This window comes from Mastigoproctus giganteus, chromosome 14, assembly GCF_048544385.1.
Source record: "Mastigoproctus giganteus isolate SK-2022 chromosome 14, ASM4854438v1, whole genome shotgun sequence".
Classification (NCBI taxonomy): Eukaryota; Metazoa; Arthropoda; class Arachnida; order Uropygi; family Thelyphonidae; genus Mastigoproctus; species Mastigoproctus giganteus.
Window position 1 is genome coordinate 33381287 of NC_143588.1, and position 25738 is coordinate 33407024.

The 25738-nt window shown below is 37.8% G+C and overlaps 1 protein-coding gene across 1 annotated transcript in view; it reads left to right on the forward strand.

The window, feature by feature from the left end:
- The window catches only part of LOC150075056 (band 3 anion transport protein-like), a 934629-nt gene that overhangs the window by 756808 nt on the left and 152083 nt on the right, over window positions 1-25738 (forward strand). The window contains exon 20 of the mRNA XM_090388866.1: window positions 18644-18868. Within this exon, the coding sequence (XP_090244992.1) occupies window positions 18644-18868 (225 nt within the window). The remainder of the gene's footprint in view (window positions 1-18643; window positions 18869-25738) is intronic.

A 25738-nucleotide genomic window follows, 5' to 3' on the forward strand; every position in this document is an offset into this window, starting at 1 on the left:
CAAAGGAACTGGATGCAAAAAATAATTTTGATATCATATATTTGGATTTCAGGAAAGCTTTTGACACTGTTGCGCATGGAAGACTATTGTACAAATTGGAGCAGAATGGTATTAAGGGTAAGTTGCTACAATGGATAAAAGGATGGTTGAGTGGGAGAAGACAGAGGATGGTAAACATTGGGTGCTGCTCTTTGTGGACTAATGTTATTAGTGGAGTCCCACAGGGTTCGATTTGGGTCCACTGTTGTTTTGTATATTTATCAATGATATTGATGAAAGTATATCAGGCTTAGTGTCGAAGTTTGCAGATGAAACAAAGGTTGGCAGGGTTGTTAGTGACAGCAATGGCAGTGTGCTACTGCAACAACATCTAGAAAATTTGGGCAGATAGGCTAAGAAGTAGCAACTGAAGTTTAACCTTGACAAATGCAAAGTACTGCATATGGATAGAAGTAACCCCAGAGAAACATACCAACTGTGTGTAGAAAGGTGGTAGAAAATGAAAAAGACCTGGGATTAATTGTGCAGTCAAATATGAAGTTTTCTGAGCAATGCAGATAATCTGCCAGGGCAGATCATGGGGTTTTGTCAATGATATATAGGAATTTTGCTAGCAGGGAAAAGGAGGTGATTGTCCTTCTGTATAAGGCAAAGGCAATGGTCAGGCCACACCTTGAGTACTGCGTACAGGTCTGGAGGCCTCATTTTAGGAAGGATGTAGATTTGCTTGAACGTGTACAGAGAAGGGCAACAAGATTGGTGAGAGGAATGAAGGGGACCCTCTTACCAAGAGAGGCTTAAGTTCTGCAAATTGCAGTGGCTGGAGACTAGGCACCTGCGCGGTGATCTGATTGAGGTGTATAAGGCCTTGAATGGGTTCAGCACGCTGAATTCTGATGGGATTCTTCCACTTGTTCAGATTACGAACCTAAGGGGACATAAATTCAAATTAAGAAAAAACAGATGTAGAATAGATGTGCTGAAATTTGCCTTTAGCCAGCGGGTGGTTAATTGCTGGAATAAACTTCCATCTGTCGTCGTGGAAGTTGATAGGTTAAATAAATTTAAGGAGGAACTGGACAGGCATTTGGAAGGAATGGTGTGATTTTTTTTTTTTTTTTTTCTTTTTTTTTTTTTTGGCTGATGCTGCGTACGCTCACACATTTGCGTTCTTGCATCACATGCCACTACTACTACAATGCCCCCCCCCCACACACACACACTTTTTCTTTACTACTCCTCTCTTTAAAACTCGAATTTCTTGCAGTCCAACTTTCTTAATAGTGAAGTAATTTTCCTTCATGATGTTAATATTTGCACTCCAGCTAGCTTTGCTTTTCTAGTCACACTGATCCTGCTGATCTAGATGCTGAGTTTTTTGCAATTACTAATGACCTTGCACAGATCCTACCAGATTACCAGACAATCCTAAACACACAGCCAAAACTCTTGGTTTTTTCCTCAGTGAACAACCCTTCCAAGTATATGGTCAAAGTGAATGGTCCTCAATGCACCTCCAATCACAACTTGGTGATGGTCACTTTGCCAAGGGAGCTTTTCTTAGTCTCATGTTGTTTTTGTACTAGAAGAATGCAAAATGAGATGAACTGAACTATGAGATTTCTGATCTTTTCCTTAGTTGGATTGCTGTTTTAAATCTTCTGATGCCAATTTTTGCTGAGGTCATGCCAGTGAAATTATTCTTGTAGAGATGATGTCCTTTATTACACATTCCACCTTAAAATCTTATCTTTGTCTGAACTTTGTTTTTCCAATAAATGTGCTAACACTGTTCAACATAATGTTGCATATTACAGTTGTCTTGCATCCACATCTCAATGTTCATTTTCTACCTACACCAAAGCTCCAAACAATTGTAAAGCAGTTATTAATCTTTCCAAACTATATTTTGAACAACCTAAGGGTAGAAAACTTGCTTCATGTCCTGATGGTAGTTGAGCATTCTGGTCTCTCTTGCCAAAATTATTGGCTGCAACTTTTTGTCCATCTGTACTCCCAGCTCTGTTACTTCCTGATGATTTTGTTGCCATTTAAAGGTAAAGCTGACCTGCTAGCATCGTACTTTTATTCTAAGTCTTCTATTGATGATCTTTGTAACCTACCTCCTGTATTCCCTGTATGCTCCATTCAATGCTTCCTGTGGTCTTCTGTAAGAAGGATGCCAAAAAAGCTCCAGGTCCTGATGGTTTTTCTCTAGTTATGCTCAGAACCTGTGCTCCTGAACTTCCTCCAGTTCTGTTTTGCCTGTTTTTACACTTTGTTATTCCACGGCTTGGAAATTTGCCCATATCCAGGTTGGAAATTTGCCCATATCCAGCCAGTTCTTAAAAATGGTGACAAATCCCTCCTGTTCAATTTTCATTTCATTTCACTTGCTTCTACTCTTAGCATTAGCATTAATAGGGACATATGATGCAAAAAAGCAAGCTTATATAGCATCAGAAAAAAAAAAAAAAACACCATTCCCATTTCACCCATCCATTCACCCCAAATATTTGTTTAGTTCTGTTTTGAACTTATTTAATTTGCTGATCTCCACTATAACAGATGGAAGTTTGTTCCAACTATCAAGCACCTGCTGGCTAAAGGCAAATTATTGCACATCTATTCTACAATTGTCTTTCCTCAGTTTGAATCTGTGCCCCCCCTCAGGTGAGTAATCTGAGAAAGAGGAAGAATCCCAGTAGCATTGAGCTTGCTGAATCCATTCAAGGCCTTATACACCTCAATTAGATCATCTCAGAGGTGCCCAGTCTCCAGAAGCTGCAATTTGCAAAATGTAAGCCTTTCTTCGTAAGAGCACCCTTTGCTGCTCCTTCCCACCTGGCTACGGAGGCGTCAGGTGGGAAGGAGCAGCACTGCGTAGCACACGCTTCTTGATTAAACAGGGGTTCGAGCCCGTCACCACCAAATACAGAGGATGCAGAAAGGTCAGGGAATGACCACTGCATATTCCCGGAGCAATATGGCCTTAGTTGCTAATGCTTCTAAAAACCAAACAACAACAACCAACCTTTGTTCCCCTCACTAATCTCGTTGCCCTTCTCTGCACTCATTCCAGCACCTCTACATCTTTCCTAAAATGAGACCTCCAGACCTGTATACAGTACTCAAGGCGATGCCTGGCCATTACCTTATACAAGGGGGCAATCACCTTATTATCCATGCTTGTAAAATTTCTGTAGTCCATTCCAGTTATTTGGGACTAGTGGATTTTGGCCCGATTAAGCGGCTGCCCCAATTATCCGCAGTTTCACGTAAATAGTTAAAAATACAATGTACCCCCTTTACAATTGGTTCACTGTACAATCAAATCACGTTACGACGAACATTAGCATTAGCATTAGTAGAGGGATTTGATGCAAGAAAGCAAGCTTATGCAGCATCAGCCAAAAAAAAAAAAAAAAAAAACCCTTCCACTTCACCCCTCCGTTCGTTCGAAATACCTGTCCAGCTGAGCCTTAAACTTATTTAGGCTATCAACTTCCACGACAAGGGATGGAAGTCTGTTCCACCAACCAACCACCCTCTGGCTAAAGGCAAATTTCCGTACATCTGTCTTTCCTCAATTTGAATTTATGCCCTCTCAGGTGATTATTCTGAGGAAGAGGAAGAATCCCATCAGCATTGAGCATGCTTAAACCATTCAAGGCTTTATACACCTCTATCAGATCACCTTGCTGGTGCCTAGTCTCCAGACGCTGTAATTTGCAAAACTTAAGCCTTTCTTTGTAAGAGCACCCCTTTGTTCCATTCACTAATCTTGTTACCCTTCTCTGTACTCGTTCCAGCAGCTCTAAATCTTTCTTGAAATTAGGCCTTTAGACCTGTATACAATACAGGTCTGTGGCTTGACCATTGCCTTATACAAGAGAATAATCATCTCCTTATCCCTACTAGAAAAATTCCTATATATCATTAACAGTACACCATGAGCTACTCTTGCAGCCCATCTGCACTGCTCAGAGAACTTCATATCTGCTTGCACAACCACCCCCAGGTCCCTTTCATTCTCTACCACTGTCAGTGTAGTACCACGGAGTTGATATGTTTCTCTGGAGTTGCTGTTTCCCATATGTAGTACTTTACATTTGTCAGTGTTAAACTTCATTTGCCACCTCTCATCCCATCTGTTGAACCTTTCCAGATCCTGTTGCAGGCAGCATAGTGTCAGTAGTCTCCTTGACAACCCTGCCTTTAGGCGCTTCCGTAGCCAGGTGGGAAGGAGCAGCAGTGCGTAGCATACGCTTCTTGATTAGACCGGGGTTCGAGCCCGTCACCACCAAATACGGAATATGCGGAAAGGTCAGGGAATGACCACCGGAGCAATATGGCCTTAGTTGCTAATGCTCCTAAAAACCAAATAACAACAACCCTGCCAACCTTTGTATCTTCTGCAAACTTGGACATTAAGCTTGATATACCATCATCAATATCATTTATAAATACAGAAAACAATAAGACCCAACACCGAACCCTGAGGAACTCCACTAATAACATTAGTCCACGATGAGCAGTGTCCATTGATTACCACTCTCTGTCTTCTCCCCCTCAACCACCACTTTATCCATAGCAGCAATTTGCCTCCTATGCCACACTGCTCCAATTTGTGCAGCAGTCTTCCATGTGCAACAGTATCAAAAGTCTTTCTAAGATCAAAGTATATAATATCAAAGTTATTCCCTGCATCCAGTTCTTTTGTGACTGCATCATAGTATCCAATCAAATTGGTCAGGTAAGATTTCCCCTTAACAAAACTATACTGTATCTGAGCTAAAACTGATGTCTTGTCTAGATGATCCTGCAGTGTTTCTTTAACTAGTGCCTCCATTAATTTTCCTCGAACAGAAGTTAAACTCGCAGGTCTATAATTACTTGTGTCAGCCTTTGTTCCTCCTTTGTGAATTGTGGTCACATTTTCACATCTCCAGTCCATGGGTACCTCCCCTGAGTCCAAGGAAGCTCTCATAATTATGGCTAAGGGTTTCCTTACTTCCTTTGCTGCCTCCTTTAATATAACAAGATAGATCTCATCCACCCCAGGTGTCTTTCTTGTGTTTATCTTCAACAATTTCTCCTCCACTTTACTCTCATTTATTACAAGATTCTCTAGCTTACTGCCAGAGTTGAATACACCTCTTGTATTCCCCTCGCTGAATAACTCCTCATGTGTGAATGTCGATGGAAAATATTCATTTAGTTTGTTAGCTACCTGAGCAGGATCATCAACAGTTGACCCATCGATATCAAGCGGACCAATCTGATTCATCCACTTCCTTCTAGAGTTTACATAAATAAAGAACTCTTTGCTGTTTTTCTTTGCATCCCTTGCCAAAGATTTCTCGTAATCTGCCTTCGCCCGCCTAACCTCCTTTGTAACTTGATTACAGATAAACTTGTATCTGTCATAGGCTTCTCTGTCACTTGTTAATTTGTGTGTATCCCACGCATTTTTCTTCTCTGCCATATGTCTCATTAGTTCATCTGACATCCATTTAGGCCTAAACCTTGAACAATATTTCTTAGTTGGTATGTAAAGCCTAGTAGCTTCCAAGATAAGTTCTTTGAATGCTTCCCATTTTGAATTTGCTGTTGATAACATCATCAGTTGGTCCCACTGTATAGAATTTAAATACTGTCTCAGTTCATCGTAGTCGCATTTACGAAAGCAATAACCCTTCCCTTTACCCCTAATGGTAGTTACCTCTTTGAGTAAATCCAACTTCAGCACACTGTGATCACTGCCACCTAGTGGTTCCTTTATCTGCATTCTTAATGCATGAAGAATCACTACTGATAATCAAATCAAGAGTATTACTCCCTCTATTTACCTCCCGAACACGCTGATGTAGAAAAAAATCATCCAATAAATCCACAAATGCCTTGCTAGTGTTTGAGTGACTAACCCACAAATTCCAGTCAATATCTGGGATATTAAAATCCCCCATTATAAGACTCTCTGATTTACTGGCCCACTTTATTTCCCTGTACAGTTTTTTATTATACTCATCAGAGTCATTAGGCCTATAGCACACTCGTACTCTCAATTTTGATCTCCCAATGCTTATGTCACACCAAACTGACTCGACACTGCACTGTCCAGCGATGTCAACTGACTTCACTTCCTTGGATTTTATGTGTTTCTTAACTAATAGCATAACCCCTCCTCCCTTCCTATCTTGTCTATCCTTTCAGGAGACTTTGTACTTCCCAAATTCTAGTTCTACATTCCTTATAGCTGTGTGACACCACTTCTCTGATATCCCAACAATATCTGCCTTTGATGTTTTAAACAATACCTCAAATTCATCAAATTTATTTACCAAACTCCTAGCATTGGTGTACACGCAAGTATACATGCACCTGTTTCTATTCTTAGCTACTCTAACACGATCCATGTGTTTACTTGTACCGCAATGACTCCCAGCAGTCTCTGAAATATCCTGCATCTTGTTTTTTAGGCTTCTGCTCATTCCAATAGAAGCAGTGCAAGAATATCTTTCACCTCTGCCAGTGGCTACTGTTAATCTATTAGTCTTGTCTCCCCCCAAGCTAGCAGTTTTCCGACCCACCTATCATTGCCTCGATAGCATCAGCAAATATTCTTGCACCCTTTCTATTTAAGTGTATCCCATCCCTGTAGAAGCAGTCTCTCCTGTTAACAAGTACAGTCCAGGCTGAAAAAAATTCTATCCCTTGTGCCTTGCACAATCTTTCCAGGGCCGAATTGATCGACAAGGCTCTCATCATATACTCCCTCTTATCGTGTCTGGACAAAATTGCAGACACATTCAAATTCAACCCTAATTCACGGCTTTTTTTCAAAAGTGACCTGTACTTGTTAAGTAATTCTGCCGGACTCCTACTATATCACCTTTTGTGTCTTTAAAAAATGATATCCGCTCTACAACGTCATCAACCTTTGCCCCTGGCAGACATACCCTGGTCCTGTTCCACCTATCCTTTTTACAGTGCATGTTCCCCGTTTCCCTAACAATAGAGTCACCAAGAACTACTAGTTCCTATGGGACCAGCACATTCTGCCTTGGGGGTTGCCGCTGTGTTGCGTGATGACCAAGTGCAAACTCTGGCGTTGATGTGGGCAGCTTACAGCTTGATGGGCCCCTCAATTTAGTTCCTTCGAGGGCATCCACCCTGTCCTTCAAGCTCTCATATACGCCCATAACAACGCTGAGTTGTTGAGCTGATTTCTATACACTCCTTGCATCTCGCACATATGAAGACATCCCCATGGCAATATCATGTCCCGTACCTGAATGCTTCACAAACATCATGCAAGCAGTGCATTTTAAAAGGCTGTGATTCATAAGGCAACTGCCCCCCTCAGTTCTCCTCTGAGCCACAGTACTTCCATTAACTTGAGCCTTTTGCTCATTTAATGTTTTAATTGATAAGGTAATAAAGGGTAAATTTGTGCTTAATATATCTTTACTTTTATACCTGTGGATAATATTCCATCTATTTTTGCTAATTAGAATCTCTGTTTCAGAGAATTAAAATTCAACTCACAAACGTGATCACAACGACCGGTGCTTACTACACATCATATAGTGAATGGTACTTTACTATGGTGAGTCCATTGTAATGTGATTTAATTTTGCAGCGCACCAATTGTAAAGCGGGGGTTCATTGTATTTTTAACTATTTACTTCGGATAATCAGGCCAAATTGCACTAGTCCCGATGTGTCCCAAATAACCGGAATCGACTGTATTATTAAAAAATATATTTTTACACGTTTTAAAGTACATAATTGTTTATTAGAAAATGAAGAGAATTTGTTCTAATAAAATTTGTGTACTTACCTTAATGTGTTTATATTTTTGTTTAAGAATATATATTTTTGGTAATAATTCATCAAAGTTGGTAATACTCATTCTGAAATATGAATAGAACTTGAGAGAATAATCTCACAACTCATCGTACATTATATAGAATTTTCCTTTAGTGAACTTTTGCTGTCCCAGAATTCTCTTTTTCTTTCTCATTCATATTATCATCGAAATCCACCTTGAATCTGGGTAACTAGAAAATATTTTAGTTGTTGGTGTGCAGAGGTACAGCATCAAAACTGTTGTATTGTACTGCAGTCATTTGTGACATTAATGAGACGACAGAAGGTCCTCTGTGTGGGTAGCTTTAGAGAAAAAGTAGGATGTTAGTAAATTGGCTCTATCTTAAGCTGAGGAGGCAATAGAACCATTAGATTTTAACAGAGGTATAGAAGGACTAAAGTTGTAGCAAGTAGCTTTGGCAAGAGACAAGAATGCTCAACTACTGTTTGGACAAGAAGGTCCTCTGTGTTCAAGCAAATTTTGTACTCTTGGCCTGTTCAAAATTTAGTTTTGATTGACTAAAAACTGTTTTACTTTTGTTGCAAGCTTTGGTGTAGGAAAAAATAAACCTGGAGATTTGAATGCAAGCCAATTGCAATATGCAACATTGTTATCTTGAACAGCCTTGGCACATTTGTTGGAAACCCAAGGTTCAGATAAAGGACTAGATTTTAAGGTGGAGTGTGGAGTAAAGAATTTTATCCCTACAAGAATAATTTCACTGACCTGATCTGAGCACTGACACACTGACATCAAAAGATTTAAAACATTAATCTAACCAAAGAAAAGAAGACAAGAAATCTCATAGATCTTCCCATTTTGCATTGTATATTGTTTTAGCAAAATTCCCTCGATATTAGGACATTTGGACTGGAGAAAATAAAGTTTCAGAGTCAGAGAGTTCCAAGTGAATAATAGAGTTGAGCGAACAATTGGAGCAATAGATGTATTTGAAAGATTTTAAGCCAGAGAAGATTAAAATGTGATTTTAATAATTTTATTAAGTCTTTTACAAGGAATATCAGAGTGGACATTTGCACAAGTACCACCTTTGAAGCGAAAGGAATCATACAGTGATTAATTTAGGACAACTGAGGGATTCTGTCAGAAAAAATAAGTGTGGCTTGGCAGACCATCGGTGGAAATGGATGTCATTGAGTTTCATTTGAGACCTCATATATTTGTGAAGTTAATGAGGAAGTTTTTAGGAGGTACAGATCTTTTTGCAGATAAGTTTTTTCTATTAGTTTGATTGTTCATGAAGGATGAAATTTTTAGGTATGTTGTACACAGACATCAAGAATATACCTAGTTCCTTGGTATAATGGGGCCTTGACAGTGGCCTCCATATATGCTACTCAGATTCTCTCCTAAATAGCTTGCAGAATAGAAACAGCAAGATTATACACTAACTGATCCAGTTGTCTCCTAGAGAGTTAACATTAGGTTTGGTCCACTGGACTATCTAGCACCTAGCCTTTGAAAGCCTGTTTTAGAGCTGTACCCATGAAATGTATGGAAGATTGGATCTCACCTTGATGCCTACCATAACCTCAAAAGCTATCACTCATGTTGCAGGATGGAAGAGATGTCAAGACTGAGCATTTCACCACTTCCAATAAGCAAAGTGGTGGTATTGCAGCTGTTGATGAGAGGCGTCTACCACTTAGTATTGCCTGCTGACACAATTGAGCAGCATTCCTCTGTGTTGTATGGATGCCACACCTTGGCTCCTTCTTACGTTGATTCACACCTGGGTGGTCACCTCCAGTATACTTGGTGCAGTGTTTTAGAACTTGCACATGGGGCAGATATACCAAGGGTTAGTAACAGTCCCACCGTCATGAAGATACATGAATAAGATTTGGTTGTTTTCAGTATGACTGGACTTCAGTGAAATTCAGTCTACTTGACTCACAAGTGTCACTTGAATATCATTTCCATTGGTGTTTCAGGCTTCCAAGTAGCAAGCCCTTGCTTGTCTTGCCCCAGACATTCTCTCATACCTGGGAAAATGTCTGTGGTAAATGCTGCTTTCATTGACAGTCACAACTGCAAAAGACCATTCAGAGACAAGTGGAAAGACAATATGTGATGAACATCAAAACAGGTTAATGCAGCAAATTTTACTCTAGTAAGTTGCTTTAGAGAAAGAGAGAGAGAGAGAGAAGAATTAGTGTAGTTCTACCATTGTTTTTGCTCTAAAGGTGATTTGTGCTGATATGATCTAATAAACTTTACAACTTTACTTTACATGGTAGAGAATGAGGGTAGCCTTGTCCAGGCGAAGTTTTCACTGCTCCTGGAATAGAGAAGTTTTTTCTGTTTTATTAGCCTAAATTGCATATTAACTTATTTTCTAGAGTAGCTTTATATTCCTAGCTACGATACTTAGTTTAAAGTTTAACTTAGATAGAGATTTTGTAGGTATTACTTAGTATCGGTAAGGGTATCAAATCCACATGTTACAAGTTGCAGCTCCGCTGAACGAGAAGTTTTTTAGCCATATTTAGCCACTTTATTGACCAATTGTAATATTAAATTATTTTCTGTAAGTAGCTTATAGATCTACTCAGGATCCTTAGTTTATTCTGAGTTGACAGTGTGAGATTTGAAAGTAACTTAATACTTACATGTCCGTAGATTTACCGTTCATAACTTGCCGCCATTGTTATACGATACATCCCGAACTAGATAGCATTAGTATAGTATAGTATATAATATAATATTGTATATAATATAAAGTTCATTGTCAATTAAATTGTAGTTTTTGACTAAATACATATAACAACTTAGATTACAAACATAACATAATTAATTGATACATAATTTGATACGCAAGTTACATAAACGGAACTCGTAGATAATACTCAATACTGAAAAAAAATATATACAGTATAGCATTATAACTGTGTTGGGATACAAGTTTAGGGTTATGATTTTGTACTGAAATTGAAATTTTATTGAAATTAAATCAAAATCATGACTCAGACCAGAGCAGCAAAGCAAAAGGCTCAGGGGAGAACTGAGGGGGGTATTCGCCCTCTGAATCACAGCCTTTTAAAATGCACTGCTTGCTTGATGTTTGTGGAGCAATCGGGTACAGGACATGATATTGCCAAGCGGGGGGTGTGTGTGTGTGTGTGTGTGTGTGTGTGTGTGTGTGTGTGTGTGTGTGTGTGCGCGCGCGCGTGTGTGCGCGCGCGCGCGTGCGTGCGTGCGTGCACGATGTAAGGAGAGTAAGAAATTCAGGCAACAACTCAGCGTTGTTATGGGCCTATGTGAGAGCTTGAAGGACAGGGTGGATGCCATCGAGGGATCTAAATTAAAGGGGCCCATCAATGCCAGAGCTTGCACTTTGTCATCACAGAAAGCAACGCAGCGGCAACCCCCAAGACAGAATGCACTGGTCCCACAGGAACTAGTAGTTGTTAATGACTCTATTGTCAGGAAAATGGGGAACATGCTTTGTAAAAAGGATAGTGGAACAGGACTAGGGTATGTCTGCTAGGGGTAAAGGTTGATAACGTTGTAGAGTGGATATCATCTTTTAAAGGCACAAAAGGTCATATAGTTGTACACATTGCACTAATGATATTAAGAGTAGGAGACCGGCAGAATTGCTTAACAAGTACAGGTCACTGTTGAAAAAAAGCCGTGAATTAGGGTTGAATTTGAAAGTGTCTGCAATTCTTCCCAGACACGATAGGAGGGAGTATATGATGAGAGCCTTGTCAATCCATTCGGCCCTGGAAAGATTGTGCAAAGCACAAGGGGTAGAATTTTTTTTCAGCCTGCTCTGTACTTGCTAACAGGAGAGACTGCTTCTACAGGGATGGGATACATTTAAATAGAAAGGGTGCAAGAATATTTGCTGATGCTATCGAGGCAGTGTTGGGTGGGTCGGAAAACTGCTAGCTTGGGGGGATAAAAGGACTAATAGATTAACAGTAGCCACTGGCAGAGGTGAAAGTGTTTCTTGCACTGCTTCTATTAGAATGAGCAGAAGCCTGAAAAACAAGATGCAGGGTATTTCCGAGACTGCTGTGAGTCATTGCAGTACAAGTAAACACATGGTTAGCTAAGAATAGAAACAGGTGCATGTATACTTGCGTGTACACCAATGCTAGGAGTTTGGTAAATAAATTTGATGAATTTGAAGTATTGCTCAAAACATCAAAGGCAGATATTGTTGGGATATCAGAGAAGTGGGGTCACACAGATATAAGGAATGCAGAACAGGAATTTGGGGAATACAATGTGTACATAAAGGATAGACAGGATAGGAAGGGAGGAGGGGTTATGCTATTAGTTAAGAAACACATAAAATCCAAGGAAGTGAAGCCAGTTGACATCGCTGGACATAAGCATTGGGAGATCAAAATTGAGTGTAGGAGTGTGCTATAGGTCTAATGAGTATAATAAGAAACTGTTCAGGGAAATAGAGAGGGCCAGTAAATCAGAGAGCCTTATAATGGGGGGGGGTTTGATTTCCCAGATATTGACTTTAATTTGTGGGTTGGTCACTCATACACTAGCAAGGCTTTTGTGCATTTATTGGATGATAGTTTTCTATCATCCAATAATTCAGGATGTTCAGGATTCAACTAGAGGGAGTAGTACTCTTGAGCAGTAGTGATTCTTCATGCATTAAGAATCTGCAGATAATGGAACCACTAGGTGGCAGTGATCACAGTGGGATTTACTCAAAAATGTAACTACCATCAGGAGTAAAGGGAACGGTTTTTGCTTTCGTACGACTACGATGGTCTGAGACAGTTTTAAATTCTATACAGTGGGACCAACTGATGATGTTACGAACAGTAAATTCAAAATTGGAAGCATTCAAAGAACTTATCTTGGAAGCTACTAGGCTTTACATACCAACTAAGAAATATTGTTCAAGGTTTAGGCCTAAACGGATGTCAGATGAACTATTGGGACCTATGGAAGAGAAGAAAAATGCATGGGATACATATAAATTAATGGGTGACATGGAAGCCTATGATAGATATAAGCTGGTCTGTAACCATGTCACAAAGGAGATTAGGCAGGCAAAGGCAGATTACGAGAAATCTTTGGCAAGGGATGCAAAGAAAAACAGAAAAGAGTTCTTTACCTATGTAAACTCTAGAAGGAAAGGGATGAATTAGATTGGTCCGCTGGATATTGATGGTTCAACAGTTGAGGATCCTGCTCAGGTGGCTAACAAACTAAACAAGTATTTTGCATCTACATTCACACATGAGGAGTTATTCAGAAAGGGGAATGTCAGAGGTGAAGTAAACTCTGGGAGTGACCTAGATGATTTTGTAATAACTCAGAGGAAAGTGGAATTGAAATTGTTGAGGATAAACATAAAAAAGGCACCCAGGGTAGATGGGATCTATCCAGTTATATTAAAGGAGGCAGCAAAGGAAGTAAGCGAACCCTTAGCCATAGTTATCAGAGCTTCTTTGAACTCAGGGGAGATACCCATGGACTGGAGATGTGCAAATGTGACCCCAATTCATAAAGGAGGACAAAGGCTGACACAAGTAATTATACACCTGTGAGTTTAACTTCTGTTCCAGGAAAATTAATGGAGGCACTGGTTAAAGAAGCACTGCAGGATCATCTAGACAAGACTTCAGTTATAGCTCGGATACAGCATGGTTTTGTTAAGGGAAAGTCTTGCCTGACCAATTGGATTGGATACTATGATGCAGTCACAAAAGAATTGGATGCAGTGAATAACTTTGATATTATATACTTGGATCTGAGGAAGGCTTTTGATACTGTTGCACATGGAAGACTGCTGCACAAATTGGAGCAGTGTGGCATTGGAGGCAAATTGCTGCTATGGATAAAGGAGTGGTTGAGGGGGAGAAGACAGAGAGTGGTAATCAAAGGACACTGCTCATCGTGGACTAATGTTAATAGTGGAGTACCTCAGGGTTCAGTGTTGGGTCCATTATTGTTTTCTGTATTTATAAATGATATTGATGATGGTATATCAAGCTTAATGTCCAAGTTTGCAGAAGATACAAAGGTTGTGCAGATTTTTAAGGACACTACTGACGCTATGCTGCTGCAACAGGATCTGGAAAGGTTGAGCAGATGGGCTGAGAGGTGGCAAATGAAGTTTAACATTGACAAATGTAACGTACTACATATGGGAAACAGTAACCCTAGTGCAATGTATCAACTCTGTGGTACTACAGTGACAGTGGTAGAGAATGAAAAGGACCTGGGGGTAATTGTGCAGGCAGATATGAAGTTCTCTGATCAGTGCAGACGGGTCTCAAGAGTAGCTCATGGTGTCTTGTCAATGATAAACAGGAATTTTTCTAGCAGGAATAAGGAGGTGATTATTCCCTTGTATAAGGCAATGGTCAGGCCACACCTTGAGTACTGTATACAGGTCTGGATGCCTCATTTCAAGAAGGATGTGGAGCTACTGGAGCGAGTACAGAGAAGGGCAACAAGGTTAGTGAATGGAACAAAGGGTTGCTCTTACGAAGAAAGGCTTAAATTTTGCAAATTACAGTGTCTGGAGACTAGGCTCCGGCAAGGTGATCTTGAATTTTTTGATTATGCTCAATGCCAATGGGATTCTCTTCCTCTTCCTCAGAATAATCACCCGAGAGGGCATAATTTCAAATTGAAGAAAGACAGGTGTGCAGAAATTTGCCTTTAGCCATCCGGTAGTTGGTTGGTGGAACAGATTTCCATCCCTTGTCATGGAAGTTGATAGCCTAAATAAATTTAAGGCTCAGCTGGACAGGTATTTCAAACGAACGGAGGGGTGAAGTGGAATTTTTTTTTTTTTTTTTCTTTGGCTGATGCTGCATAAGCTTGCTTTCTTGCATCATATGCCTCTACTAATGCTAATATAGAAGAAGTTATAGACTTTAGAAATACATTTAGTAATGGACTTAGTTTTGGCTTCGACTGACCTTCTGCTGTGAATATATAAATCCAGACTATTAACTTACAACATTCAAATGTCAGCTGGCTTCAAACAGAATTCACAGCAAATTGCCAAACTGAGTTTTCAGAAGTATTGAGTTAAATATTGTTTAACTTTAACTTAAGAGTATAAGTTAAAGAGTATAATAATCTATATAATATTGGTGTAAACACACCATAGACAACTCTTAAACAAAAAACTACTTTAGTAGTTTGAAGAGCATCATTTTTTCTGTATCTCATATTATGCTCTTCCTTCACAGTGAGTTGCTATGTATTGCACTACCTTGACTAAGTAATTATTCGTAATTATTAAATAAAAAATTATTAGTAATTTGATGTAATGCTATACATGGCAACTCATTGTGAAGAAAGAGCACAATACGAGGTACAGATAAATTTGATGCCCTTCAAACTACTAATGTAGTTTTTTGTTTAAGAGTTGTCTATGATGTGTTTACACCAATATTATATAGATTATTATACTCTTAAAGATATGATGCCTCGCTGCATTTAATTTTACTTAAATATTATCACCTACACCTTCTGGTCTCTCTCATATTGTGGGATTATCTCCGCAACTCGATTGTCATGTCTGCAATACCAGGATACCTGCCCACCCACCGATGAAAGGTCAGCAAGCCTTGAATCAGTCACCAGGGGGAACCTGATATTCACAGAGTTTCTGAGAATAGGTAACAACAGTCTTCTCTACTGGGGAAGCATTGCCTATATGAGGAGTTTTTTGAGTGGTATGAGTTGAAGGAGTTACTGTCCCTTTCATGCTTCTAAACCATTTCTTTTCTTCTTCCACTCCTACTATAGCCTTCCCTCAACTTTTTGCTTTTCTAAGTCTGATAGGGACAAGTGGATAATAGAGTTGTTATCTCACACATAAACAAAAAGCCTCGAAACAGTGCCGTCTGGGTTGTTGTGCCCACCAGAATAAGTAACAGTCTTCTCTTTTAGTGAAAGGTTACTTATTTGAGGTAGTGAAATACATGGCAACTCATTGTGAAGGAAGAGCACAATATGAGATACAGATAAAATGATGCCCTTCAAGCTACTAACATAGTTTTTTTAAGAGTTTAAGTTGGTTAAGTTTAAGGTCGAGTTGTCTAAGAGTTTAAGTTGCTTAAGAGTTGTCTATGGTGTGTTTACACCAATATTATATGGATTACTATACTCTTAAAGATATGATTCCTTTTGCATTTAATTTTACTTAACTTTAACTTAAATATAATTGTATTTGGAGAATGAATTCATTGTCCAGTAGCATCTGGAGAACAGATTGTTTTTAACTAAATTGAAATAAATCAATTTTGCAAAACACACACACACACACACACACTGTTTCCAGTACTTCTTAGTATCATTGAAGACTGTTGTAATGAAAGAATTGATATACAGGGTCCTTTGTTGGGGAACTGAAAAGTGCACTGCAAAGCATCAAATACAATAGGTTTTCACTAATCATTCTTGACATTTTAATAATTCCTTATATCAATGCTGAGTGTGAGAGAATATTCAACCAGGTGAGGTGGGGGGGTAAACAAATTGGATCTCTTTCTGGTGAAGGTTTGAAAATGTTCTTTTAGAGCCAAGCATTGAAAGGTAGTACTTTGTTATAAAAAAAAGTTTGACTTGACATTTCTGCAGAAGGCAAAATCTGAAACAGTATCGTTCTCAAAACAGTTATAATCAGAGCAAATTTCTTTACTCGTAAGGAATCCTGTGGCTGTATTTCAATATAAAATGTGTATGTTATCAGTGAAATTTAATTCTTAGTGCAGTGTGGACTTAAATAAACCACCTGCTTTTTCCAAAAAAAGAATCTGGGTTTTGTGGAGAACTCCTACTTTTTTGTAAAAAATTTCTGTTTTTTGGCTGTTTTGACTGTTTTTCTCTTGCTTATAATTACTTGATCCTGCTTTTTGAAAGTCTGAAGTGGCAGCTATACAAATGGTATTGTATTTGACCCCAAGATTCAAGAAAATTACTCCAGTTCTTTTAATGTGTTTGCATTTGAGAGAGAATTTTTTTTGCTGGTTACAATTTTTGGAAAGTGGGAAAGTGGTTGATGACTGTTGAAACTGAAAATCTCTCTTAATCCTGTTTCAGTCATGGGATTGATTCAATCCTGACAATATTTCAGCAATTTGTGCTTCATCTACTTCATCCACATAGCTGAAACTCGTAATAATCTCTTGTTGAAATGGTTTTATTTGAATTCATTAGAAAAAAATTCCAGAATGTCTGTTAACTATAGCATAATTTTAAAAAAACCATGATTAAGTTAAATTTAATTATATTAGTATCAGAGAGAGAGAGAGAGAGAGAGAGAGAGAGAGAGAGAGAGAGAGAGAGAGAGAGAGAGATCATGCATATTGACATATGTCGTGAAGAGTTATTGATAGTAAGTTTTCCTTACTGCTGTGCACTTCCCTCTAATCAGTAATGCTCTCTGGCTTAGTGACATTGATGCATCATCTGGCATCAAAATGATTCTGTGTACATTTCTTGCCAGGTGCTCCTGTGAATGGCTTACATACACTGGAGGGTGCAGTTTATAAATTTGCATGTGCTCACCATTAGATCTGAAGAGAGGTTTAATTAAAACTATAAGTTTTTAATATAGAACATGCATTTTTCACAGAAAATATGGAAAATATAGGTGGCATTTTAAAAAATGAACAATTTTGAATAATTTTTTGCTGATTTTTCAAATTTTCATATGCAGAGGAACTTCAAATTTTTGCGCAACTTCTGATTAGTTAATAGTCCAAATGAATTACTAAGTGACTTGCCAAGAAATTCTAGAAATATTAATTGGAATAAACAATTATTATTTTGCAATCTGAGTTCTTCTGAATTGTGAAAATTAAAACCAAAAATTGTTCTAATGTATATATACATATATATATATTTTTTTATTTCTTATTTCTTTCATATATTTTTATTTTTGAATAAGGGTTGTTTAGTTTAATGAATATCTAAATGTAATTTAAATTTTATACTTTTGTAATTCAGAATTTAAAAAAAAAAAAAAAAAAATCCACCTCTTTTCAGTGTTATATTCTGAATAAATGTATATATAGGTGCTGTATTCTCATTTCATTGTGTAAATATCTAACCTTTCTTTATACTATTGCTAGTGAAAGTAGATTTACCATTTTTTATTCTTTCCATTTGTTTGAGAAACAAGAAACTATGCACTATTTCTTTGTATTTATTTTTTCAGAAGAGGTATTACTAGATCAGACCATTGTAAACCTAGTCACGTGCCATATTTATGACATTTTAAAAATTTATAACAAAATTGTTTCAGATCGCAAAACTAGCATTAAAAAGTGTATGATCATATGTAAGTATAGCATTTTCATATGATTTGCATATTTTAACAAAAACACTGAATTTGTTTGAAATTTAAGGTGCATTTGTTTCACTTTTTTTAAAGTGTAATTGGTTTTAACAGAAAAAATAACACGAGAAATTATGAACCTTAGAAACACAAATACAATTAAGATACAGCTATTCATCATAAAGGTGTGTGTGTGTGTGTGTGTGTGTGTGTGTGTGTGTGTGTGTGTGTGTGTGTGTGTGTGTGTGTGTGTGTGTGTGTGTGTGTGTTGAAATATTAAGAAATACAAATAAATTTTCAAATTTAATTTTATTTAATTTCAAATTTTATCAAAAATAAAAATACTGTTTTTTTTTCGTTTAATGATCATGTTATTTTATGTTTAGAATTTCATGTATCTTACTGCATTTTTGTATACTTGAAGGATCTCATAGCAAACTTTGTTGATTGTTTAGGTATTTCGTGAAAATCCACTTCTTCCCAACTATTGTAATATTTCTTCGAATTCCTCTTCCTCTGCTGCTATAGGATATTGGGATCCTAAAGAAAGATATCTACCTGGTCACCTACCCACTCATCAACCAAATACTGCTTTACTTTCTTTATTTTTAGCTTTTGGCACATTTATTATAGCTCTATTCTTCAGACCTTTTAGACATAGTAAATTTTTAGGAAGAACAGTAAGTTTGTTTTAATTAATATGGAATAAGATTTTGTGTTGCTTAGTCTCCTCTCATTTCATATATGTGTTTGTATTTGAAACGTATATTGATGTCCAAAAGTTAATATTAGTAGTGTAAAATGATACAAGGAGGCAAACTTATACAGTGTTAGAAAAAAAAAAAGTTCCCACCTTTTAATTTATGCCCACTCGTGTATGTTGTTTCAACATGAGTAAGGATGCCATTAACATTTAGCTTACTAATTCCATTTAAAGCCTAAAATCTCCTTACATTTCCAGATCTCATCTAGTTTCCAGAAGCTTCTATTTGCAAGATTGAAGTCTTTCTTGGTAAGAGTACATTTTCATTACTCTCACTAATCTTGATCTTCTTGTTGCAAATAGATGACACACTTGTTACTGGTATCTCACAAGTGCCACGTAGGAATGGGAATTGTGGAGAAGGACGATGTACACTTTGGTCCCTGATGTTTGTTAAATGCCATTCAAAAAATTGTCTCATAAATCATAGTATAATGAAGTGAAAACCGAAAATACTGTATAACCATTTATAGAATACTGGTATAAAATTGATAAATTGATCGCGTCTCATGATATCCAAGTGGGATCTTATGGAAGTGTTGGAGGAAGAAATCTGTTCCAAACTTAAATCACAAGGAGTGATAGCTGTAAAGAGAATATTCGTGCATAGGGATGGGAATCTTCTCTTTAGAACTCTCCTTTCAACTCCCTGATGTCTCCCAATTCCATCACAGCTAGGTACCTACACTGCCAGTCAAGTCATATGTACCAAATCCATTAAGATCTTTAATTGTCAAAAATACAGACACTTGCAAATGGCCTGTCTGATTGTTTCTTAAATTAATTTTTTTTTTCTTTCTTTTTCTGTGATTAATAGAACAGAAAAGTAAATGTAGCTCTCTATTTATTAATATTTAGCTAGCTATTATTGTATTATCTATTAATATATAGCTAGCTAGCTATATACTAATTAATTACTAAGATGATAACTTTATAGAACACTTAATAAAAATATATAGACTTGGCCATTCAATTTTATTACGACTCTATAATTATTTATTACTCTCCTCCTGTATTACTTCTTCTTCTTTTTTTTTTTTTTTAAGTCTCTTTTCACTCTGTATACATGTCTCTCTTCACAGGTGACATCACATTCATGGGTCTTGCATAAAATGTTTTAAATTTTACACAAGTAGCATGCACAAATTGTCTAAAGCTAATAATACTGCATTGAAAGTACATTTAATTTGAATTTCAATGAATTTTTTTTTTTTTTTTTTCCAAACAGTTTGTATGGAAAAAAGAATTTCTGCCTATTTAATATTTTGACTCCATTTTGGAATTATAAACTGAAAAACTGGAAGAAGACTTCCTATGTAATGAATTGACTGTCTGCCTGTTGAACACAAGCAGGAAGTACCTCCAAACAGCTGTTATCTTGATTTCTTTTTGTGTTGTAAAAGAACTTTGCCATATAAAAGACTTGTTTCCAATAGCAGATTTCATTTTCAATAATTGTTATTTGTTGGAAAACAACCACAGGTACTGTTTAGTTGCCTCTATATCATGAATGAACCTGAAACTACAGTGTTCTTAACTTTTCTGACTTCAGTGAATACACATTTCATCTCATAACTTACACCATGCCAATCTAATATGTGCCTGACCCATTAAACAACAGTCACTGAAACTCGGATGTTTCACGAAATAATATCTATTAAAAAGCATATAAAAGTGCTGCTATTTAGATGACTTCCTCAGGCTATTAATAAATATAAACAGGATATAAATAAAGAGTTTTTTAAAGTTTTAAATTTATATGAACTTAAAATTTCCCTTTGTGAACCACTCTTAAATAGTGTTAATGCTTATCAAGAATTACAAAAGCCATTCCACTAAGTTCGAAGGCCTAATTGCATCATGCCAATTTAAATCAGCCCACATTGATATTTCAGTTATCTATACCCTCTTGGGACCTGATGCTGAAACCATAAATGAGATAACTAATTGGTTTGTTCCTGGGCCAATTAGTTCTTCTGCAAGGCGTGTAATCTGTGGAGATTTCAATTTATCCCTTCAACTTGTGCATCTTCAGTCCAGAATGCTAAATAACCTTCATCTGTTAGGAATCCATCTAATTCATAATCTCCAGCAAGGGGTGACAACCATTTTGATCTTTTGCTATCATCAAGTGACTGTGAACTTGATTCAACAGCAGAAACGGCCTTTCAATCTGACCATATACCAATTTTCATTAACATGTCTTTACCCACTCCAAATTACAATGTCTTGACTCGGATCCACACCACGGTAATAACGAGCCCGAAATTAATCAACATTATTAAATGCCTTGAAGCAGTCCCTTGGAATGCACATGAGCATTCCAAGGTGTGATAGTCAACTTGCCTTGTATCTGTTAACTATCTGGCTCATCACAATTTCTAACTTTGTAGCCTCAAAGAAAATAAGGATCTCGCAACGCCCCCTGAGCTGAACAACAGCAACTCTACAAACAATGGAAAAGGATAGGACAAATTCCAGACCGAACTGCATACTCCAAAGCACAAGCAAGCTTCAACCGCCTGAAGTCTCAAGCCATAAAACATCATGTTGAAGCCACATTTTGAAACACTATGAACCACTATGAAACACCCACAGAAACACTATGAACTTTCCTTACAGCTCGATCCTGATGTCTGGATGGACTTTATTGCACGATTTCAGCAAGGTCACCATGAGTCTGGTGGCCGTAGCCGAGTGGTCATGTGCGTGGGTGCGTAAGTACACATTCCTTGAGTGACTGGGGTTCAAGCCCATGATTGCTGAATACTATGCTGTTTCTTGTATTTTGTCTATTTTGTGAACTCTTCTGACCATTTGGTCGTCCCAGTGTATAAACAGAAAATTTATTTATTATTTTTTTTATTTTATATTCCCATGTTTGATGATTATGTTCCCAGAGATGCACTTGCAACCATCTTAATCACAAGACATGATCTTATATCTGCAATTAATCAATTGCCTAAAACTGGTACTTCAGGGATTGACAAAGTTCCACAATTTATCATCAAATATTTGAGCCCATATCTTATTGATCCTCTCTTAATGATTTTTAACACCATATTAAAAGGAGAATTTTCCCTCCAACATGGAATATGTATCCTGTTAAGCCACTCCCAAAGTTTCCCAGCCAACTGAAGCCAGGCACTTTAGACCCATCTCATGATCCTCCTGTTTAGTATTAGTAATAGCTGCATGGTGCAAGAAAGCCTATGGCTTATGCTGCACCGGCGGGGAAAAAAAAAAAAAAAAAAAAAAAAACAATAAAACAATGATAAAAAAAATAAATAAATAAAATAAATAAATAATAATAATTAGTAAAAGAAAAGGAAATTAAACCTATCATCCTATGTGCTTCCCTGACCCGAAGATACTATCCAGATGACCTTTGAATTTCCCCAAACTGTCAGCCTCTACCACCCATGTAGGCAACTTATTCCAGTAATTTATAACTCGTTGGCTAAAATAAAACTTCCTGCAGTCCAATCTAAACTTTTCCCCTCGTAACTTGAATTTATGTCCCCTAGTTCTAGCATCATTTATAACCTTGAAAATTCTGTCCTCATTCATTTTACTGATGCCTCTCACAGCCTTAAACACCTCAATCAAATCTCCTCTAAGGTGTCTAGTTTCCAAACTCTGCAACCCACATATTCGAAGTCTTTCTTCATATGGACACTCTTTTGCCGATCTCACCAGGCGAGTTCAAGAAGCTCGATGTCTTTCTTTAGGTGCGGTCTCCATACTTGAACACGGTATTCCAATTGTGGTCTAACAAAAGCCTTATATATTAGGATTATCACGTCCCTATCTCTACTTGCAAAAGTTCGATAGATCATCGATAGGACACCATGGGCCTTCCTTGCAACCTGTTTACAATGCTCAGAGAATTTCATGTCTGACCGTATCGAAACACCCAAGTCCCTTTCCACCAGTACTGAGTTTAGTTGAACTCCACCAAGTGAATAAGTTATTTTGAGATTACTGTTTCCCAAGTATAATACCTTACACTTTGTTGGATTAAAGCATAGCTGCCATTTTTCTGACCATTCCTGAAGTCTATCTAGGTCTCTCTGAAGAAGCTCATTTAATACTGACAGTGATCATTAAATACTCTACCAATTTTAACATCATCTGCAAATTTAGACATCACGCCCTCTATCCCTTCATGGATGTCGTTTATGAAAATTAAAAACAACAGTGGTCCTAATACTGATCCTTGGGGAACCCCACTTCTTACATCAACCCAATCTGAGGAATAGCCATTTATCACAACCCTCTGCCTCCTTTCCTGAAGCCATTCTTCTATCCATCTAAGGATTTTCCCAGTGATTCCAACCTGTTCCAGCTTATAAAGCAGCCGCTCATGTGGGACTGAGTCAAAAGCTTTGCTGAAATCTAAATAAACAGTGTTGAAATTATTCCTTAAATCGAGCTCGTGAGTGACCCTTTCAAAATAGTGAACCAGATTTGTTAAACATGATTTTCCCTTTACAAAATCACGCTGAGTATCCTTGAGAATTTCAATTCTATCCAAATGATCCTGAATTCCACCCGTGATCATTGCCTCCATGATTTTCCCTACCACTGAAGTCAGACTGACAGGTTGATATTTTCCCACTTCACTCTTAGAGCCACCCTTATGTATTGGAGATACATTGGCACTTTTCCAATCCAAGGGAATCTCCTCAGAGTCTAGTGATGCTCGCATAATTAGCCTCAATGGTTCGATGCACTCACTTGCCACCTCCTTTAAGATTATAGGGTATATTCCATCAACTCCGGGAGCCTTACTGGCCTGTAGGCTCGAAAGTTTTTTGCGTTAAATAATCTTGCGAAATTTCAATATCATTAATTACATATTTTTCAACTTCGCTCCCACAGTTTTCCATTGCCACAAAAGGTTTTTTATTTGTAAATATCGATGCAAAATAACTGTTGAGTTCATCTGCAACAGCAGCTGGTGTATTTAATACTATCCCCTTTCCCTTATGTAAAGGTCCGATCTGGTTTGTCCTGCTCTTCTTGGCATTTATATATGTGAAGAATTCCTTATCTCCCCTCTTTGCTCTGTTTGCTTGTGATTTCTCATAAACTGCCTTTGCCTGACGAACCTTTTCTGTGGCTCTCTTACAGATCACCTTGTAGCTGTTATAGGCTTCAGTACTTTTTATTGCTCTGTAGCTTTTCCATGCCACCTTTTTCTGCTCAAGTAATGTGGCAACTTCACTATTCATTTAACTTGGAACCCTCCTCATGGAGTATTTTTTTAATGGTATATACACATTCCAGGCATCTGTGATTAATGTTTTAAAAGCATACCACAGTTTAAATGTATTCATTCTCTGCGCGATATCTACCCAGTTAATAGAGGCCATGTGGTACCTTAAGGCATCGTAATTTCCTTTTCCTTTTCTGAAATTAAAACCCATTCCTTTGCCTTTTACTGTTGCTACCTCTCTCATCATCATCCACCGTAGAACTCCATGATCACTTCCTGCTACTGGTTCCTCCACTTTCAGCCTTGTTATGTCATCTGATTCATGGACGATGATGAGGTCTAGGATATTCTTTTCTCTAGAACTTTCCCTGACATGTTGATACAAATAACAGTCATCTATTTGATTTAAAAATTTTGTTCCCCATGTCGAGTTTCCTTCCCATTTACTCCAATCAATTAGAGGCAAATTGAAATCACCCATAATAAGACATCGACACTTACTTGCCCATTCCATTTGCATGTAGAGGCTTTCGTCATAATCTTCACAATCGCCTAGTCTGTTGATTACTCCTACTCGCATTATACCTTTGTTTCCAACTATCTCACACCATACAGATTCTATACTAGCATGTGAAACGTCTGAATCCGGGAAAGCTATCATCGCACTCAGGCTGCTTCTGATAAGAAGCATTACCCCACCACCCCTTCTATCTACCCTATCCTTCCTAAATACATTATAAAAGCCGTACTGAAACTCATCATCCCCAATTTTCAGGTGGCACCACGTCTCCCGTAAGCCCTATTATGTCCGCGTTACTTGTTTTAACCAGCAGTTCGAATTCGCTCATTTTATTGACGACACTTCTAACATTACTGTATAAACAATTACTGTTCTTGTATATTTAACATCCCTAACACAACCCTTGAAGATTTTTAGGCTCTCTTCCCTGGCATTAGTTACCGCTCACTTGAAACGTTTCTGTCCCCAGAACATCTAGATAATATGTCCATTTGGGGTAACAGATAAGAACTCTTGAGGTACTTTGACCAATGTTATCAGATAAACGTGTGTCAGTATTACCCACATCCCCCCTAACTAGCAGTTTCCCTGAACCTTTAAGGTATTCTAAATAATACTGGCAAAAGTTCGATAGACCATCGATAGGACACCATGGGCCTTCCTTGCAACCTGTTTACAATGCTCAGAGAATTTCATGTCTAACCGTATCGTAACACCCAAGTCCCTTTCCTCCAGTACTGGGTTTAGTTGAACTCCACCAAGTGAATAAGTTATTTTGGGACCTTACACTTTGTTGGATTAAAGCACAGCTGCCATTTTTCTGACCATTCCTGAAGTCTATCTAGGTCTCTCTGAAGAAGCTCAGCTTGACAGTGATCATTAACTACTCTACCAATTTTAACATCATCTGCAAATTTAGACATCACGCCCTCTATCCCTTCATCGATGTTGTTTATGAAAATCAAAAACAACAGTGGTCCTAATACTGATCCTTGGGGAACCCCACTTCTTACATCAACCCGATCTGAGGAATAGCCATTTATCAC